This window comes from Bufo bufo, chromosome 5, assembly GCF_905171765.1.
Source record: "Bufo bufo chromosome 5, aBufBuf1.1, whole genome shotgun sequence".
NCBI classification, from domain to species: Eukaryota; Metazoa; Chordata; class Amphibia; order Anura; family Bufonidae; genus Bufo; species Bufo bufo.
Window position 1 is genome coordinate 141,035,591 of NC_053393.1, and position 21,718 is coordinate 141,057,308.

The 21,718-nt window shown below is 43.3% G+C and overlaps 1 protein-coding gene across 1 annotated transcript in view; it reads left to right on the plus strand.

The window, feature by feature from the left end:
- Window positions 1–21,718, plus strand: part of PRKDC (protein kinase, DNA-activated, catalytic subunit) — a 448,398-nt gene that overhangs the window by 277,528 nt on the left and 149,152 nt on the right. Inside the window, 4 exon segments of the mRNA XM_040433446.1 lie at window positions 2,379–2,510; window positions 4,797–4,908; window positions 6,331–6,458; window positions 6,541–6,690. Of these exon segments, the coding sequence (XP_040289380.1) occupies window positions 2,379–2,510; window positions 4,797–4,908; window positions 6,331–6,458; window positions 6,541–6,690 (522 nt within the window).

Sequence of the window (21,718 nt, forward strand, 5' to 3'; positions counted from 1 at the left end):
CTGACTCTGCTGTTCACAGAAACACCCCATATGTGGCCGTAAACTACTGTACGGCCACACAGTAGGGCGTAGAGTGAAAGGTGCGCGGTTTGGTTTTTGGAAGGCAGGTTTTGCTGGACAGTTTTTTTGACACCATGTCCCATTTGAAGCCCCCCTGATGCACCCCTAGAGTAGAAACTCAAAAAAAGTGACTCCATTTTAGAAACTACGGGATAGGGTGGCAGTTTTGTTGGTACTAGTTTAGGGTACATATGATTTTTGGTTGCTCTATATTACACTTTTTGTTTAGCAAGGTAACAAGAAATAGCTTTTTTGGCACGTTTTTTTTTTTTTTTTTTTTGTTATTTACAACATTCATCTGACAGGTTTTATCATGTGGGAATTTTATAGAGCAGGTTGTCACGGACGCGGCGATACCTAATATGTATACAATTTTTTTTTTTTATGTAAGTTTTATACAATAACTTCATTTTTAAAGCCCAAAAAATGTTTTAGTGTCTCCATAGTCTAAGAGCCATAGTTTTTTCAGTTTTTGGGCGATTATCTTGAGTAGGGTCTCATTTTTTGCGGGATGAGATAATGGTTTGATTGGCACTATTTTGGGGTGCATATGACTTTTTGATCGCTCGCTATTACACTTTTTGTGACGTAAGATGGCAAAAAATGGCTTTTTTTACACCGTTTTTGTTTTTATTTTTTTACGGTGGTCACCTGAGGGGTTAGGTCATGTGATATTTTTATAGAGCCGGTCGATACGGACGCGGCGATACCTAATATGTATGCTTTTTTTTTTATTTATGTAAGTTTTACACTGATTTCATTTTTGAAACAAAAAAAATCATGTTTTAGTGTTTCCATAGTCTAAGAGCCATAGTTTTTTCAGTTTTTGGGCGATTATCTTGAGTAGGGTCTCATTTTTTGCGGGATGAGAAGACGGTTTGATTGGTACTATTTTGGCGTACATGCAACTTTTTTGATCACTTTTATTACCTTTTTTGGGAAGTAAGGTGGGCAAAATTTCAATTTTCTCATAGTTTTTATTTTTTTATTTTTATGGCGTTCACCGTGCGGGGAAAGTAACATGAACGTTTTATAGATCAGGTCGTTACGGACGCGGCGATACCTAATATGTGTAGTGTATTTTATTTTTTTAATTTTTATTCAGTGATAAATGTTTTTTTTTTTATCTTAACTTTTTTCACTTTTTTTTTACATTTTTGTGACCCAGACCCACTTGGTTCTTGAAGATCCAGTGGGTCTGATGTCTGTATAATACAGTACAGTACAATATATATTGTTCTGTACTGTATTTTACTGACACTGAACAGATCTATGCTTTTAGCACAGATCTGTTCAGCACCATGGACAGCAGGACGCCTGAGCAGGCGTCCTGTTGCCATGGGAACCTTCCCCGTCTGCTCAGAACTTCGCAGACGGGGAAGGGTAAGCACGAGCTGAGGGGGGCTCTCTGGGGGCTGTCGGGGGGCTCTCTCCCTCTCCATCGGGGGGCTGCAAAGGCACAGCAGCCCCCCGATGGAGAGGGAGGGAGCTCCCTGACCGATAACAGTTAACTTTTTCCATACAGCGGTCCGTACGGACCGCGGTATGGAAAGGGTTAAACGGCTGACATCTGCACAGATGTCAGCCGTTTATACCAGGGTGCCAGCAATGTGCTGGCACCCTGGTATACCCACTAGAAGCCAACGATCGTTCATGGGGAGGCGGGCGGGGGATCGCGATCCCGCCTGCCGCACCGCCCGCCTCCCGCAACGCCCCCACCGCCTGCGACACCCCCCTTCCGGCATAAAATCGTGCAGGAGTGCAGGGGGGGGTGAAAAATATTGATTTTAGCCACTCTAAAGTTTCTGATCCCCGCGGTCAGGGACCGCGGGCATCAGAAACTGCAAAAAGCGCAGCAAACCGCAGGTCTGAATTGACCTGCGGTTTGCTGCGATCGCCGATACGGGGTGGGGGGGGTCAAATGACCCCCCCCTGCATTGTTACGGGATGCCGGCTGAATGATTTCAGCCGAAATCCCGTTCCGATTAACCCCTGGGGCGCCGGAATACAGATTTAAAGTCAGGACGTACCGGTACGTCCTTGGTCCTTAAGGACTCGGGAAATAGGGCGTACCGGTACGTCCTATGTCCTTAAGGGGTTAAACCACAACCGCCTCATGCAAAATTTTTGACCTAACCCCTCCAGCCAGAGGTGTAACTTTAACAGCATGCACTTTCTATAATACTGGTGTCTTCTTATGTGGCACAAGGGTCTTTGGGCCCGGTAGCGACTGCTATCTCTGCACCTCCTATAGCTACGCCCCTGCTTGTAATATCATTGTCTGCGTTTTAACATTAACAAATAATTTTTATTTTAAGGTTAATATTTGAGGACTTTTCTGGCACAGACCCTGATAAAAAAGACAACTCTGTGGGAATTCAGCTACTAGGTTTGGTAGTTGCTAATAACTTCTCTCCATATGACCCAAAATGTGAAATAGACATTACCCGGTGAGTTGCCTTGTTTTTTTTCTTTTTTTTTCTTTTTATCTGAATACGACTATAAGGGAATCAGAAGTTTGAGCAAAGTTTGTTAAAGGAGTATTCCCATCGTATAAAGTAATGACACGATGAGTGGTGGTTTAGTGAAGTATCTCCTTCACTGTTGTTCCCCTGCACGGTGGCGCTCAGTGGGGGAGATTTATGAAAACTGATGCAAAGGGAAACCGTCATAGTTGCCCTTTGCAACCAGACTGCTCCTTTTATTTTTCAGAGCTTCTTTGGGAAATGAAAAGCATCAATCTGATTGGTTGCTAGGGCCAAATAAGCCACTTTCCCTTAGCACCAGTTGTGATAAATTTCCCCCACTGATCTCACCTGACTGAGAGACTCTTACATTCACATGGTCAGGTTTCTGCATGCAGTTTTGGAAGTCAAAGCCAGGAGTGAATTAATGAAAAGAGGATAGGTTGTATCTAGGGGTGGGCAATATAGACGATATAGGCGATATGCGATATAAATTTGTGCCACGATATGGATTTTGAGCATATCGCCTATATCGCCGGACCGCGATATGATCGCGCTCTCTGCGCGCACCATCTTCTCCTGAGTCGGCACACTGGGCACAGTGGAGAAGGAGAGAGTCCCTCCCTCCCCACTGTGGCGGCTGCCGCTGACCACCAATGACAAAAGAGGAGGAGGGGAGGGACTGACTGTAAATCATTGAGTTTTCACGATCTCAGTGAGCGCGTGAAAACTCAAATCCGATGGTATATTCTAACCCCCAGGCGTTCCCATTGTGACAGGGACTCTTGCCTGGGGTTAGAACATACAGGGCCATGCCGCTGACATTAGAACATTTAAAAACTAATCAGTAACTTTAACTTTATTCATTGGTGATCTCTTTACTGTATACCTTACTAGGTCTTAGCTCCGATAACAGCAGGCAGTGCGGGCTGCGCTCACTCACTGACGTCACGCGCCTGCTCCTCCCACTAGGCGGCGCAGGCGCGTGACGTCAGTGAGTGAGCGCCGCCCCCCGCACTGCCTGCTGTTATCGGAGCTAAGACCTAGTAAGGTATACAGTAAAGAGATCACCAATGAATAAAGTTAAAGTTACTGATTAGTTTTTAAATGTATTCCTGTGAGCGTCGGGGGGGGGGGGGGGGGGGGGGGGGGGGGAAGGGATCTGTGGATGGCACCGTTTAGGGGGGGGAAGGGATCTGTGGATGGCACCGTTTAGGGGAGGGGAGGGATCTGTGGATGGCACCGTTTAGGGGGGGGGGGGGAATCTGTGGATGGCACCGTTTAGGGGAGGGGGGGGGATCTGTGGATGGCACCGTTTAGGGGAGGGGGGATCTGTGGATGGCACCGTTTAGGGGAGGGGGGGATCTGGGGATGGCACCTTTTAGGGGAGGGGGGGGATCTGGGGATGGCACCGTTTAGGGGAGGGGGGGGGATCTGGGAATGGCACCGTTTAGGGGAGGGGGGGGATCTGGGGATGGCACCATTTAGGTGAGGGGGGGGGATCTGTGGATGGCACCGTTTAGGGGAGGGGGAATCAGCTCCCTGCTGCTGTGTGCACAAAGCACAGGGCAGCAGGGAGAGTGTAAAGTCCTATTCACCCTAATAGAGATCTATTAGGGTGAATATGACCAGGGTTCTACGTTCTAGCCCTTAAGGAGACTAATAGTTATTAAATAAAAAGTTAAAAAAAGTTTAAACACGCCCCCCCCAAATATAGAAAAAAATATATCGCAATATATATCGCATATCGCACATGCTTAAAATTATATTGCAATATAGATTTTAGGCCATATCGCCCACCCCTAGTTGTATATATCCTGTGTCCTTTCTCTCCTTTCTGCTCCTGATATTGGCTTCCAAAACTGCATGCAGAAACCTGACTGTGTGGTTGTACTCTAAGCTCTCCCCGCTGCAGGATGATAATCTACAGCTCACCAGCTCATTCTAGCACAAGTGACTGTTGAGGCCAGTGGCTGGCTGCAGCAGTGATGGGACCAAGCCACTTCCAGTACGGTGGGGACTGGAAGCGCCTGGCAATTGGGCAGTGTTGTGGGACTGTGGAAAAGTGAGTTTTTCATTTGGGCACAGGTTACCACCATTGGGATTCTCTGCTCCTAGGACAGGCAACCCCTTTAATAAACTCTGATTATCTCCCTGACTACACTGGTCACTGACTTTCAGTTTTGGATATGGTAATCGCTTTCAGAAATGTCTTATTATCGGGCAACAGTACTAATTATTAAATATAATATCTGACAATCTCCTACTTAGGTACTTTCAGGCTCTTGCCAACAATGTTACATTCACAAGATTTAAGGAAGTTTATGCCGCAGCTGCTGAAGTCCTGGGACTTGTTCTTCGATATATTGCAGATAAAGAAAAAGTATGTTAAGTTTGTGTTTTATATTGCTGTTTATTAGAGTTTTTCAAATATTGACCAATATAGTTTCCATAAGCTACAATCAATTGTTTACTCCCAGGTGACAAATGAATAATACATATAGATAGAGGTAGATAGTGATTTCTAGAAATCAAGTAACTCCTCTATAGAAAAAAATTTAAATGTGTTGTCTTCTCCCTTATAAGTGATGGCCTATCCTCATGCCAGTCTGCTGATAACTGTTCTGCATTAGCTCCAGTGCCAAAACCAATCCGCTTGGTCCATTGCCCAACAGATCGAGCTGAGTAGTTGTGGTGCTTGAGCTACTGCAGATCATCTAATCAGCAGAGTGAGAGAGGCTCCTTGTTGCCACTTTCTTCATTCTGGCCAAAAGATGAGGATCATGAACAGGAAGTTTCCCCCCCAATAATTGATCATATTTACATGGGCCAGGTATTTGAAATCAGCATTCATTCACTGAAACAAACATTGGTGCCCCGGTAGACTTGGGTAAAATAGCAATCTTGTCAAATACTATTTTTTTTTGTTTCGTTCAGTATTGAGAGTTGTTCGTCTTTTAATATTTGACACCAGACTCGGCATTAAACCAAACAAAAGTGTCATGCAGAGCTTTATAATGTTCTTCTGGATCAAATCCTAGTTTTACCAAAAAGCAACTGTAACTGCAGTATCTTCAGTGTGCTGCACATAGTATAGAATAGTTTAGGGGCTCATGAACCACTTTGTAACCGATGGCTGGGTGTGGTTAGCTATATTAACGAGTTTCACCCCAGATTTCTCACTGAGCCTTTTTTAAAAGTTGCAATCTCACTCCAATAGGATAATGGAGTAGTAAAACTGGATTATATTTTCTAGGCAAGTCTAGTAAGTAGGCGTTCCTTCTCGACAATCGGCTGCTTGTTAAGTGTAGGTGAAGCACTGCATTTACATGCAGCGATCAGCTCCACAGTATGAGGATGATCGATGGCAGCTGCTGCTGGCTATCACTTGTCCCCAAACAAAATCATTGCTCTTGGGCAGCAGAGTGCTGTTCAGACAACACTATCATCTACCCAGGAACGATGATTCGGGTGTCAGCACCTCAGATTTTTTCACCCACGAACGAGTATTTCGCTCGTTCATTTGGTGATCTAGCGCGCCTTTTAGATGTGCCAATTCTCAGGAACAAGCGTTTCTGATAATCTGCCAAAAATTGGGCCGTGTAAATCCAGCTTAATGTTTAAGGATAAGACACATTTATCAAACAATAACATATGTTAAATGTGGCATAAAGGTCGCCAATTCAGACTCGAGCAAAACTGACTTCAAATATTCACCTTATGATAAATTTCCCTACATCTGTTCATGGTACTCAAATTGATTCTGCTACTTACATCCTTTCCAATTTCTTTTCTTTACCCTAAGAACGTTGAAGGACCTGTGTTTAATTATGTAGAGAAGAATTTAAAATCGCTTCACAGTAGTAACAAAGAAGACAAGTTCATTGTGTGCTTGAATAAAATAGTGAAAAATTGTCCACTGTTTGCGGACAGGTAAGGCAAAATAAATCATATATATTTGGTAGTTACATTACTGTGTACATAGTCTTGAATTCTATTTCTTTCTTATTTACAGGTTTATGAATATTGTTCTCTATCAACTTCCAAAGCTTCATGGAGTTCTCAAGACCCAATGCCTTGAAATTATTATGTCTAGGTCTGAAGAAATACCAGATCTTTTTCTTGAGCTAAAAAATAGGGATTTCAAACAAATTATGAGCAACCGGTAAGGCAAGATCAAAGCTTTTTTTTTTCCTTGATTACTTAAATAGATTTTATGGCATGGAAAACCCCTTGAAATAATCAAGAGAAATATATATTCAGCATTTTGTGAAAAAATAAAAAAAACATTCTTCACGAATCCCCCTCTTCTGAAGCTGCACAATTCTCCCACCGCCCTCTACTTCCTGATGCAGCATGGGACCACTGCAGTGAAATAAGCTGCATTTAGACGCTGCAAGGAACCGCTGACTGTCGGGAAGGAAACGTTCCAACAGTCGTTGCTCATTAAGTGGAGGTGAAGCGCTGCATTTACATATAGTATCACCTCCACAGTATGAAGAAGAGCGATGGCTGCTGCTATTGCTTGTCCCCATACAAAATCATTGTTCCTGGGCAGTGCTGTTTAGACAGTATGATCTGCTGCCTGGGAACGATAATTGAGGTGTCCACACCTCAGATCATTTCACCCTATCAATGAGCAATTTGCTCGTTCATAGAGTGGTATGCGGCAACTTTACACAGTCTGATTATCTGGAACGAGTGTTCGTGGGAAACATCAGGCTGTGTAAATGTGTCTATCAGTTCAGCACAGGTTACTAGAACAAGTGTGGTGGGGATGTGTGTGTGTGTGTGTATATAGAAATCGGTAGGTGGTGCCAATGACAATCAACCAAATGAGATTGCCCCTCACAGGGACTCAAGGCATGAGGAAAGGTATGAGCTATACCAACGGCCTGTTAGAGCTATAGGCCGACTTGAAAGACGGAGGCTGCCACGTAGGCACCAGAACCAAACCAAACTAAGACTACCTGAGGAAGGGGGTAGTGTGAAGCAGTCACAGTATCCAGCAGTACTGCCAAAATACCACCTATGACGGGGATAAGCAGATTGTAGGTACCGTGTCTAGCCAATAGGCCATCCATGGAACGGATGCCATGCAACAAGGAACAAATGAGAGTAGTCGCGGTAGACACTGTTGAAGCAATTACTCTACCCAAGAAAGACTGATAATGTAATAGGAGGAACAGTTTCCAGTGGTAGTGGAATTACTCCGCTGACGGAAAGAGGGGAACCGAAAAGATGTATAGGGTCCACTGGTACTGCAAGCACTACTGGTTGTGCAACTACTCAGTCAATGAGGGGAGGGTAATGCTACAGGATCTCTAGCACACAATTGTGGTGCAACTAATCCCCCAATAGAAGAGGGAAAGCAGACCGGACAGATGATATCCAGTATGAGAGTAATTGCTCCGCCTGCGGAGGGGTTAATGCAACAGGACTTATGGTATCCGGTGGAAGTGCAATTCTCCGCCTAAGGAAGGAGGGTAATGTGACAGTCTGTCCCAGGATCCAGTGATAGTGCAATTACTCTATAGAAGGAGAATAATGCTACAGGATCTACAGTATGCGACTGCGTTGCAAGTAAACCACCTATTTAAGGGGGAAAACCGACAGGACAGATGATATCCAGCATTAGTGCAATCACTCCGCCTGTGTAGGGAGCAATGCAACAGGACGTATTGTATCCGGTGGAAGTGCAATAACGCTGTCTAAGGAAGAAGGTTAATGCGATAGTCTGTACAGGATCCAGTGGTAGTGCAATTACTCTTTAGAAGGAGAGTAATGCTACAGAATTTACAGTACCCAGATTAAATCCAAATACTCCCACTACAGAAGCAGGGTAATGCTATCTGAAGCATGGGATCCAGTGGTACCCTCCTGCCACTGGGAGGAGGGTAACTCTACCAGATGTACGGTATCCAGTGGTGGTATAAATATTCCGCCCATGAAAAGAGGACCATGCTACCGGACGTATAGGAACCAACGGGATGGAAACACTCCGCTGATAGAGAATTACTCTGCCCATGGAAAGAGGATAATGCTACGGGCTGTACAGTACCCAGTGGAGATGCAATTACTCCGCCTAAGGAAGGAGGGCAATGCTACAGGCCGTACAGAACCCAGTGGGGGTGCAATTACTCCTCCTACGGAAGGAGGGTAATGGCACGGGCTGTACAGTATCCAATGATAGTGCTATTACACTGCCTATGGAAGGAGGATAATGCAATGGGCTGTACAGTATCCCGTGGTAGAGCAAGTACACTGCCTAGGAAGGAGGGTAGGCCTACAGGCTTTACAGCATCCAGTGCAAGGACAATTACTCCGCCTATGGAAGGAGGGTAATGCTACAAACTGTAAGGTATCTAATGCAAGGGCAATTACTCCGCCTATGGAAGGAGGGTAATGCTACAGGCTGTACGGTATCCAGTGCAAGGGCAATTTCTCTGCCTATGGAAGGAGGGTAATACTACAGGCTGTATGGTATCCAGTGCTAGGGCAATTACTCCGCCTATGGAAGAAGGATAATGCTACAGGCTGTACGGTATCCAGTGCAAGGGCAATTACTCCGTCTATGCTACAGGCTGTACAGCAGCCAGTGGTAGTGCAAGTACTTCGCCTATGGAAGGAGGGAAATGCTACAGGCTGTACGGCATGCAGTGCATGGGCAATTACTCCGCCTATCAAAGGAGGGTAGTTTCACACTAGCGGCAGGGGACTCCGGTATTACAGTACTGCATAGAGTACTTTTAGTCCGGCTGCCTCTCGCCGTGCGCTGCTGTGCGGCAGTCCGGGGGCACACGTGAACTAGCGGCAGGACGGATCCGACAGGCTGTTCCCCCGCCGGAACAGCCTGCCGGAGTTCCCTGCCGCTAATGTGAAAGTACCCTAATGCTACAGAATGTACAGGGTCCAGTGTTGAGTGCACATATTCCGCCTAAGGAGGGAAGGGAATGTGACAGGACTCACTGAATTCAGTGGTAGTGTAACTACTCCGCCTATAGAAGGAAGGTAAGCTACAGGGAGTGCAGTATCCAGCGGTATGCCAGGATTCCGCTTACGCTATAGGACGTATGTATCCAGCAGTAGGGTAAAGAAATTCTGCCTACAGAATGGCTTGGGAACTAGGTTCAGAAGGACCATATAGCTCCAAGGGTTAATAATATATAAATATATATATATTATTTTTACATACAACTCAATTGTAACAAAACAGAGCTAGAGGAACTGAGCCCACATCCGTCTGTACTAATGATGAGCACTGTAAGCCTCAGCAGAGAGCCCAGTAAGCACTTTTCTCAGCACAGTAGTACTGAGGCAAGGAAGGGGTTAAGCAGAAGGCAGGGGCGGAGCTTATTGGACAGCTGGTGGGGCGAAGGCATGAGCGTAAAATTTTTGCGCTCTGAAAATACAGATCTCGCCCCCGAAACACGCTGGGAGATGCGGCCTAGTAGGTCGTAGAGCCGGGCCCGACCTGAAGAACTTCCGGTTGGGGAGGTGATGTAGTGAGGGAGCGGGCCTACCAAGTAGAAAAGTGGCAGCCGCCCAAGGAGATATACGACCGCCAGGACTGGCTCGCAGGACGTGGATGGGGCCGGGGACCGGAGGTGGGACTGAGGCGGTGAGTCACCAGATACAGGGGCCAAGGTCTAGGAGAAACAATATATATTCCTCTATTCACTTAGAGAACACAGGAGAAGGGGGCTCAGACACAGGGGGCAGCAGGGGAGGTAAGTAATATACTTACCTAGACGGTTTCTGCCCACCCTGATTCCAGCAGTGTCACCTTCCTCAGTGTGCTGCCCCTTGGGGAGGGGGGCTACACCGGTAACAGGGGGGACTTCCAGAAGTAGTAGCTAAGGTGACACTGTAGCTGGCGGGTAACAGCTGATTTGAGATCCGCTGTTCCTCCTTGTCTTCTAGAGGTGGGGAACGAGCAGCAGGCTTGATTACCTGCTGGTCATCCCGCTCAAGTCTGGGAAAAACAGGTGGTGAGAGCCCACCTGCAGCCCGAACCTGAAAAATAAAACAAAAAGGAAAAAACTTTGGCAGACCTGCAGAAAAAATGTCTGCCTCCTACGGACACTGAGCAAAAAAAACTGATTAGCTCAGTGTTTGCAGGAGGGGTATAGCTGAGAGGTGGAGCTAACACTTTTTTTTGCCTAGTGTCCTTACCCCATAGTCTTCTGTGTCCCCCAATGATACGAGCGAGAAACGGACATGTGATGGAGTTTTTTTTTTTCTTAATGGCCATCACACTTTTATTTCAAGAACAGTGGTAGTCTATGGGGTTATTCACGTGGATGTTTTATTGATGGGCATTGAAAAATTGACATAAAAAAATACATGTTCTATATTGTCAATTTTCAGGGACCAACAGCCCCCATACAATTTGAGGAGACCATTTTTAATGTCCGTTTCTCACCTTTTCCCCCTAGCTTGTGGGATTGTTCTCAGTTTATACCTCAGCTACAATATGTTGGCTTGGTATCACCAGCAATAACGCACAGATATTGCAGATGTAACATAAAAGACACCTTACTTAAAGGGGTTGTCTGAGTTATGAAAAAAATATATAGCACTGTAAATCTGATGGGCAGCAATATATAACTAAGCTAAGCAAGTTTTAGGCAAAAAAAAAAATCTATTTTCTTATTTCTCTGGTTCTCTTCTGTCCCTTTGTTTACCTGCAATAACAACAATCTCTGCCCCTCCCCTGCTTTGCAAAAAGAGTGAATCCAAGTGCTGCCCTGAGTGACATGTCTGCCTGCTGGGATACTCAGCAGCATGTTGTATTTTGTCAAGGTATATCTTTTATATAAAATATAAATATTTTATATAAAAATATAAAAATTAATAAAATAATAAAAAATGGAAATCAGTCAGGAAATCCACTAGGCGGACATAAAACGCCTTTCTTTTATCTTGAGACTCTAAATTTAATTTATGCAATTAATGAAAACAAAGGGGCAATCAATTATGCAAAATATATGTAACAATTTATTTATAAATGAGTAAAATTCCAATATAAAACTGACATAAGATCAATGGATAGACAAATTGACGCAGTACCAATAAACCACCACTAGATGGTGGTATAATCCACTATCACTTTCTCACCAGCACAGAATTATTAAAAGTAACATATGATAAGAAATAAATGATAATTTCTTTATCAAACAGACCAATACTTAATACATCAAGACAAGCTCAGGATTTTCTGTTTACCAACAGGTTATAACATGACAAAATACAGATTAATACAAGAACAATAAATGTTGTCCCTTGACTCTGTCTCAGCCTATGACAATCAAAAATATAAATTATATTAATATGATATTATATCCCACTCAGCAACCAGACTATGGAAATATAATTTCCCAGAGTTTTCCTCTACTCAGATAATGTCTAATCTCCCATTAGCAATATGCATCTTTGCTAAGAGGACAACTAGCATTAGGGAGGTGATTAACACTATACGTTCCCACAATATGGAAACACTTGACTATACGCTGAGAGGAATATCTTAATAATATCACAAGCAAAATATAACATACGTTACCAAGTCAAGGATGGACAGGTTTCGGGTGTAATCAGTTCTCAAAACTCTTCCAGTGAACAAAAATTAATCCAAGTTTCTTTTTGTTGTTGAAGTAAATTGTTAGTTGCAGTTGTTTCAGTTGAAGAGTGTAGATAGCTGGATAGATAGCTAGATAGATCTCCTAACCTCTTACATGCATAGTTTATACCCCATGTTATCTAAGAATTCCTCCCCTTCTAGATTAGGGATCTCCAATCAGACAAGATGGGTGTGTTCGTATGCAGATACCAATGATGTCATTTTAACCCTTGGAACACTGGTGAAAATGCCATACTATTATCAATTTACCTCTAGATGGCACTGTTGTACTACATAACAATTCCAACATTAATTCTAAATATCTAATAATGACCTTATTAACCTCTTGAACATACATCAGTATTAAGGGTTTCTTCCCGACATTTTAATTACCCCTAATCTAGACATGTTGGAGTCACCATCTCCTACTGTCTTCTTAGGGACAATGGACAATGGTTCCTTTTACTTAACATCCGGATTCATTAACTTGCCTACATGGCTGGCTAATAATATTTAGCTCTCCTCATGAAAACCAATTAGTAGGAAGGCAACTCCAATACTTTTCTAAACCTTAAAAGTCTATATGGTCAGTGGGATATATACGGCATAAAATATATATTCTAAATTATATATATATATATATATATATATATATATATACACACATCGATACACTGTTATACATAGATGACATATTATATAAGTCATTGGTTAAGATATGTTGCAAATTTAAATACACCACACAGGAATATATAGAATATAATTATGAAGGCATGAATGGGACATTCATACACCCAATGCTTTCTACAAAGTAGACCTCCCTAATGATTTTGTAATGAAGTAAAATAATACATTGCTATTCAAATGGTTGTTTCTCACAGATACATGTCTGTAGGGCCCATTATAGTATTAACGGATATACTACATCTGCTCACTATAATTTTAAAAGACAATATACTCTATGTCCCCACAAACATGTTCCCAAATTGAACTCAGCATAACCTCATCTCGGCCTGTTTCAATCCTATAGAGAAATATCAGACTCTGGTTCAATCTGTGATTACACTTAAAGGCAATGGGCATTGATATTTAGGCCATAATATCTTTAGATAAGATTGTACATTTATGAAAATGCACGACAAATCCCCCTTCATTCCAAAATATTCCACAAAGTGAGAATATATTTGGAATGTCAAAAACTTTTCATATGTCTTCTTAATGGCTCACGGCGCGCAGACTTTGTCTATGGTGTTTTAGCCATAGTTTACCTAAAGTCTTTTTTAATAATCTTATCCAACGCACTGTTTTGGATGGTCCGCAAACTCAACCATTCCATAGATCCTGCAAAACAGGATATAAGTTCGATGAATGTTTGTTTTGATTCTTCATCTCCGCATGTATACTTAGTAAGTTACTTTTCAGTGAACCGATCTCCAGTTCCAATGTTTTAATGGAGATGGAATTGGCAACGGTTACACCTGTGGCAATGACAGCGCCCACTACGCTAAAGATTATAGCGGCAACAATGACAGAAATAAACCGTCTCGGTCTTTGACTCGTAGAAAGCTGCTCTCTGGTCAAGGTCTTTCTCGCTTGTTCCAGTATTTGCGTAATCCGTTCTTGGGAATATCCGATATGCGTTTGGTACCAGGTTTGGATCTCCGGTGACAGGATCTCAGACACGTTGAATTGTTTTTCGATGAAGACGCGTGGATCCAGGCTGATGTAAATCTTCTGGGACAAAATCCTCTTGTTCGTCAGAATGAATCCCGCGGTGTCCTGCAGCATGATTCCGGATGAAGGACCTGGCACAACAATCGGCTCGGCGTGGAATTCTTTCCCCAAGATTAGGATGACATAGATGATGGCAATGATCTTAGTCGGCATCTTGCGCCTAAAATATTGTATGACAAAATATGAGTATATGCATCTTTCACTTTTTATCCTGTAAGAAAAGAGTTAATGCTATCATATATTTTTGATTGGCATAGGTTCTTTTCTTGAACAGGGCAAGTTCCTTGTTTTAGAGGTTAGTTAAGAGATGTTTAGTTATAGAGGAAACACATGTGAGAATGGGTTAGTATACACGTTTGTTCATACAATACTAATCCTAATTTCCGTCTTTAGCTGGAACTGTAAAATCTCTTTACCTCTCCTCCTCAGACTCCTATCTCTCGAAGTCGTGAGCTAGGATGACAAACACGTAATTGATTAATGTGCACCCATTTTTCCACAAATTCATCCCCCTTAGGGATTTTTATCTTGTATACCACTGGTGACAACTTTTCAATAATGACATAAGGTCCTTTCCATGAAGGTAGGAATTTTCTCTCCTTCACTTGATCCCGAGCGAAGTTATAGAGATAAACCTGATCGGAAATTTGATACTCCTTCTGAGTAGTTTTCAGATCGTAGTATGTTTTAGCACTCACTGCGGCTTTCTCTATATTCTTCTGGGCAAACGCAAAAGCATGCTGAAGGTGCTTGCGTAAATTTTCCACATATTGATGCGATGTTGTAGCATTTATCAAATTATGATCTGTTGTCCTGTATAATAAATGCTGGGGTAACACCATCTTCCTTCCTGTGATCATCTCGAAGGGAGAAAGTTTGGTTGCTGCGCTTGGGGTGGCCCTGATGGCCATAAGAACCAAAGGCAGTTTGACATCCCAGTCCTTACCAGATTCATTGACAAATTTTTTTAGAACGTTCACGATGGATTGGTTGTAGCGCTCCACTCCACCACTAGAGGCTGGCCGATAAGCTATATGCAGCTTCCTTTTTACCCCCAGTATTTCCCACATCTTTGTCATCACTTCACTAGTAAAATGACTTCCACGATCGGACTCGATGCGTTGGGGAAGACCAAACCTGGAGAATATGTGGTTAATGAGCAGAGATGCACATACGCTTGAACTGCATGTTTTGCACGGCAAACATTCTACCCATTTTGTGAACAAACAAGTTACGGTTAACATGTATCTGTTGCCTTTTGATGATGTGATTACTGGTCCAATGAAATCAATTTGGATGTCTGACCATGGCATGGACATCCCCCTTTTCATCAGTGGTGCCCGATGAGTGGGTCCTTGTGGCTGGAATTGAGGGCATATTAGACATCCTTGACAATATGTTCGCACGTCTTGTAACATATGCGGCCAGTAAGCGTAGTCCCGTAATAACTCGTATGTTAGTTTCTCACCTCGATGTCCAGCTGTTGGGGCATCATGGGCATGTTGTAGCATCAGACCTCGATACGCTGCGGGTACTACCCATTGCGTGATACCGTTCTTTGAGGTCCTTATCAGCAATCCATCCTGTAATGAGAATTGGGACTTACCCTTCATCAAAATCCGTAACTCCTCCTTACCATCACAGTCTTCTGTATTTATGGGACAATTCTGTGGACCCAGAATGTGGTTATAAAAGAGACCAATAACTGGATCCCCCTTTTGGCCTGCAATGAGATCCTCACTAGGGGAATCTTGGCTCCATTGCAACACATTAGCTTCAGTTCCCTTTTGGGCCTGACTTCTTGTCGTTGCATCCACTTGCATAGTTCCCATGAGGTCATCAACGTCAAAGACTTCTCCGTCAATGGCTGCTTGTTTGGCGAGGGAATCTGCTAGGTCATTCCCTTCTTTATCCATACCTGGATACTTTGAATGACCCTTTACCTTTTTCCAGTAAATTGTAAGACCGTGGGTGGTAACCATCTCGTCAATCTTACAAAACATCTTACCATGCTTGACTGGCTTGTTGTTGCTTCTCATCATGTTGGATCTTTTCCATCCGGGGAAATATTCCACAAAGCTATTACGAATATAATCAGAATCTGTGATGATTACAAACTCCTTAACATCATATTTGATAGCCATTTGTACGGCTTTGTACACAGCAGTAAGCTCTGCAACCTGGCTGCTTTTGGAACCAATTTTGTATCCAACGGATATCTCTGGGAACATATTATTCCACACGATTCCGACACCTGCAACCAGCGTGTGTTCGGATCCTACATCGGTATGGAAGGAACAGCCGTCTACATATACACACGGTAATGATTTGCAGTACTCCTCTTCGTAAGATTTATATGGGGATGATGATTGTTCCTCCAGGAAGTCATTCTCCTGCGACTCACCTTGATGTTCCGCATTGGTACAATCATGGAGTTCAGCTAATCCTTGAGCAACTGGGTTCTTATTATTTTGTTTATACCTGATCTCCAACGGCCATCCCATTAAGGACATCGTCCAGGCGGTTATCCTGCTATTTGACAGATTTCCATCCCTTATCCGATCACTCTGCAAGTATTGCAGCGGTTGGTGTGCAGTCTCCACAATGATTCTTTCACCTTGGATAAAACTCCTGAAATATTGTAAAGCCCACACAGTTGACAGTAAGGCTTTCTCACAGCTATTGAATTTTACCTCTACTGGTGACAAGGATTTGCTGGCATAGGCAATGATTCTGTTCCAGTTTTCCTGTTTTTGGAAAAGGACTGCACTCACGCTTTTGTCAGTGAAACCTGTTTCCACGAAGAAAGGTTTTCCCCCTTCTGGATAGGCAAGGCATGGAGCCTGGATAAGTTTGGCCTTGAGTTCATTCACAGCTTGCTCATGACGCTCACTCCATTCCCATTTTACTCCTTTCTTCAGTAACTGCAAAAGAGGTTTTGTAATTTCGGCATAATTATCTATAAACTTACGTGAATAGTTCATCATGCCCAAGAATGATCTCAACTCCTTGAGATTTGTAGGTGACTTGGTGTTGATCACTGCTTCCACCTTCTTCTTCTGTGGGTTGATTCCATCAGCAGTGATTTCGTGACCTAGGAAATTGACCTTGGCACGACACCATTGAGCCTTCTGAAAAGAAAGTTTCACACCAGCTTTCCTCAGCTGGGTTAGTACATGCCTCAGTTCTACAATGTGTTCCTCAAAAGTTGTGCTTTTGATTAGGATGTCATCCACATAGGATAAGGTACCTCGTTCAGTGGCATCAGGCATTGCCTTATGCATGAACACAGCAAATTCATGGCCCGCATTTATGTACCCGAAGGGCAGTCGGGTCCATGCATATTGTTGCTTTCCAAATGTGAAGGCCAATTTGTACTGATCCCTCTCGTCAATTTTAATCGTCCAGTATCCTTGTGCACAGTCAAGGGCGGTGAAGATTTTTGATCCTTGAATTTGTGCCAAACATTGGTCAATATACGGCACGGGCCATCCGGACATGTAAACACGTTTGTTTAATTGTCTTAGGTCCGAGCAGAGACGAAATTGACCATTGGGTTTGAGGACCCCAAGTATCGGATGATTGAACGAGCTGTGTATTGGACGGATAATGCCCCTCCTCTCCAGGTTTTTAACGATTTCCGATAGTGACTCGTAAGCCGCCAGCGGAAGTCGGTATTGTTTGACAAAGACAGGGGGTGCATCTGGATCTGTCTGGATCCTTGCAACATGTATGTCTGTTTCTCCACAGTCCTAAGAATCCTTGGCGAACATGTCCTGGAACTCTGTGAAGAGCTCCTTTAGCTGTTGACGCTCTGACTCATCGGAGCATGCATCAGCTATAGAGACTTGTTCCTCCACCCGCTCCTGAAATTCTGAAAAGATTTCCGGCTGACTTAACTCGTAGGCTTCTTCAAGCTCACTGGTTAAGTCATTTTGGGTGTAGTGTACCTTATCCTTTCCTTGTTGGCAGGATTCGTACTCCCTCTCATCGATCTCATGGTTGAAAACCAATGATGTTTCTTCGATGTGGCATGTACCTTCTTCAGAGCTGAAAGGATAAACAGAGTGTATATTGAATAACCCCTCGGGTTGAGGAAAAACTTTGTTCTACTACCTGTTCTTCCGTCAGGTATTCATCAGGAATAAGTCCAATAACATCATTCTGGAATCCAAAAGTGTAGTATTCTGATTCCATAGCTAAACCAATTACGGTGTCCTTTTGCAAAGATATGCTATGGGGAATCATATTATGGACTACGATCTGTAATGGAACCTGATGGACGTTTATCATAGGAGTAGGCTTTAACTTTAGGCCGAGTTGTTGCATCCGGTTGGATAAACAGATCAAGGCATCTTCATTCTTCAGTTTCTGTCCCTTCTTCACTTGAATGGGGAGAAGAAACGGTTTGCATCCTTCAGGGATTTCAACCTCTTCAGCAACCTCAATACTTACGGCGTAGGGCATCTGTTGTCCCCCTCTCAAAGCTTGCTCTACATCCTGGAATCCCTCTGGGTCTCCTGGTAATCTGGACCATAAGGTTTTATTCACCAGATCAATCTGTACAGCAAATCTGTGTAGAAGGTCGTTACCTATATACATTTGGTATCGTGGTCCATTTATCACGATGAAAACGTGTTCCGTGGTCTTATTTCCTATGGAGATAGACAAAAGACATCTTGCAACCACATTATGACTCTGGGAATTTCCATCCAGATCATGAACCCATTGTTCCTGTGGAGAGAAACTTTTAATCATTTTAGGATTGGGGACCTGTTTTAAGAGTCCTAAGCTTATGTAGCTGGCTTCGGATTTCAGATCCAGTTTGGCATATTTCACCCGGGTTATATTGTTCACTTGTATGGGAATCAATAAATTGTCATTGACCTTTTCAATCCGTACCATGGATTGAGTATGTTTGGTCAGGTCCGCGACTTTGTGATTTCCTCCTTCAAGAGAAATAGTTAATACATCTTTATCCAAGGTTACCTTTTCGATTCTGTCCCTCTGGATGGTAATGATATGAGCGGCACCGTTGACAGCTTCCTCGGGCTTACCATTGTTTAGGATCGTGACATCCGCTATTTGATTGTTCTTGAAATGAACTTCAATCGAGTTAGGCCTCTCTTCAATCACGTGACAACTGCGTTGTGTTTGTGCATTGCAAGAGAATTCATATGCAATGGGTGTCTTCACCTGAGTCCAGACTGCTTCATTAATGAAGTCTATTATGGTACTCAACCTTTTCATAAGGTCAATTCCTATGATCAGCCGATCATATGGAAGATCCACAATCAATGTGGGGTGTCTAATGGTCTTTTTGCCAATTCTAAATGTCAACCATGATGTACCTTTTACCTGTAAAGCATCTCCACCTACACTTATCAAAGAGCCATCAAATGATCTTAATCTCGGCTTTTTTGTCGTCAGATCCATAATCTTTTGGAAATAACTATATGATAAGATGGTGGCTTGTGATCCGGTGTCGAGTAAACTTTTGATTGGTCCGATAAGTTCATTTTGGAGATATGATTCCACAAAATATCGGCCGTCAACCTGGAATAAATCACACAAGAAATTAGAATGTTTACTCATATGATTCCTCTGTAGGGTTTGACCTCTCTGCAGCTTCGTGACCTCTGCATTCCTGTGTCTCACAGGAGAAGTTGGAGGAGCAGCATCGGCCCCCACCCTTGGGGAAAACTGAATTATATCACAGTTTACAGCTGATTCATGACAAGAGGCTGGAATGATGGGATCACACTCTGGAATAGATGCATGGTCGCAGGGATCGACACGATTAGACTGTAAGACAAATAAAATATTAGACACCTCCTCCCTGGCCCCAATCTTAGGGTCAGGGGTACTGCAAGGAGAAATGGTATTAGTAATCACATCAGATTCTTTCACATCCATCTTAATGGCCTTGCAGTGGCCTGGGTTCGGACTCGGCCCAATCTGCTTTATGATGTTGAGCTGGGACCTGGAGTTGCCCCTAAAAAAGGTTCAGGCTGTTTTCCTGGGGATACCTGGGACAACTTTCTCACAATGTCATTCAACTGGGCCACTTGTTCTGCCAGCTGATCAAACCTGTTTGGTTTGCGCATATTTTGGTTTTGTGAGGCGCCCTGATTATTGGTGGGTGACCTACTCCTAGGTGAGTTTAAGGCTTCCTGCCTATCTTCCCTCTGTTGTCTGGGCCTGTTATTCCAGCGTCTGTAACCCTGGGGATCCCTATTGTAATAGGACCTATATTTGGGACCATTATTGTAATATGGACGGTAGTTAGACCTCCCAGCACCAGAATTATCCCCCTCTGACCCGTTGGGATTTTGGGGCTTGTTTTGCTTGGGTCTTACCTGTTGTTGCTGGGTTTGTTGGACAGGACCTGTAGACTGAGAATACTTACGTGGCTGTGTTTCAAATCCCAAGCTAGGGTTTACCTTAGTTTCAGCTATATTTTGCTCTGGGGATTTTTTAAATCTTCTCTCACCTGTTTCATGGCATTCACTGATATTATACAGCGTGGTGGCAGCCGTCACCAACCTATCCAAGGGAGCTTCAATATCCAGATCTCTGGCTAGGCTAAGTTTGATCTGGGTTGGCATAGCATCATAGAACAGCTGCTTAAACTCTTCAGATTCCCAGTTTGGGGATCTATATGCTAACCCATAGGCATTTTTAAGGATAGAGAGGAATTCACGGGGACTCTGATTGGGCCTACATGTAAGCTTATATATGTCCCGTTTTGCAGCAGTAATGGTTCGGTAAGGTCCGAATTCCAGTTTAACTTCATGCAAAACACTTGGCCAATCTTGAATTCCTCTCTCCCTAAAAGAGGTAAAGTAATGACGATATTTATCATCAAATGCCCATGGAAGGAATCTGATTCTGTCAGCATCAGAGTATAATTTTAAAGAATCCATAGTGGATTCATACAGTTCTAAGTGATTCGCTATCTGAGAAGAACCTTTCTTAGAGAACTTGGACACAGTGGTATTTAAAAACTTAATTATGCTGGATGAATTTTGATCCTTTTCTGAATACTGGTAATTTTTCTTCCTAGAGACCACCTCAGCATATGATGGTCGCCTGGGACCCTGATCCTCTTTGTGGGCAAACATCTGTCTGCGTGGCAGGGAGTAAGATACATGCTTTCCCACATCACTATCAGACTCACATGCGCTTTCCCCACTCTCATGAGACACATATTGCACAGGTGATTTAATCCTAACCCTAACATGTCTATCCAAGGGAATATGAGGAGAGACACTTCTAGGGGCTTCCATATTACTGGCACCTAGTAAGGTGGTTACAGTTTGCAATGCCTGGTTCAATTGGGTTAATGCCTCCTGTGTTATCACACCAACACTTTCAGGTTGCTGAGTGTCTTGGATGGGGCCTGCTTTAGGAGCATGTGATGACATGTCTGGATGTTGGGGAGTAAGACATGGAGGGTCAGGAGATCCCACAGCGTTAGATGGATCCTTTTCAGCATTGACTATATTATGGGCTGATCCATCTGTCTGCTTAGTTTTGGAATACTGACGATATAAATCCTCTAAATCATTTTTTGCCTTTTGGTATGCATCATGGCTGTGACTAAGGTTGTACTCTAAGTCTTTGATCATCGCTTCTGCGGATTTTAGTTCTGATTCCATCTTGGATACATATCTTTTTGTACCCATTATAGACTCATACCTATCTTTAGAAAGAGTACTGACCTCAAACAATGCATACAAAACAGGTGGCAATGCAGATAAGAGGTGTTGGTCCCTCTTGGAATTATCATTTGCCAAATCCATATATGTCAGGTAACTATCAACCATGCCACCTAACT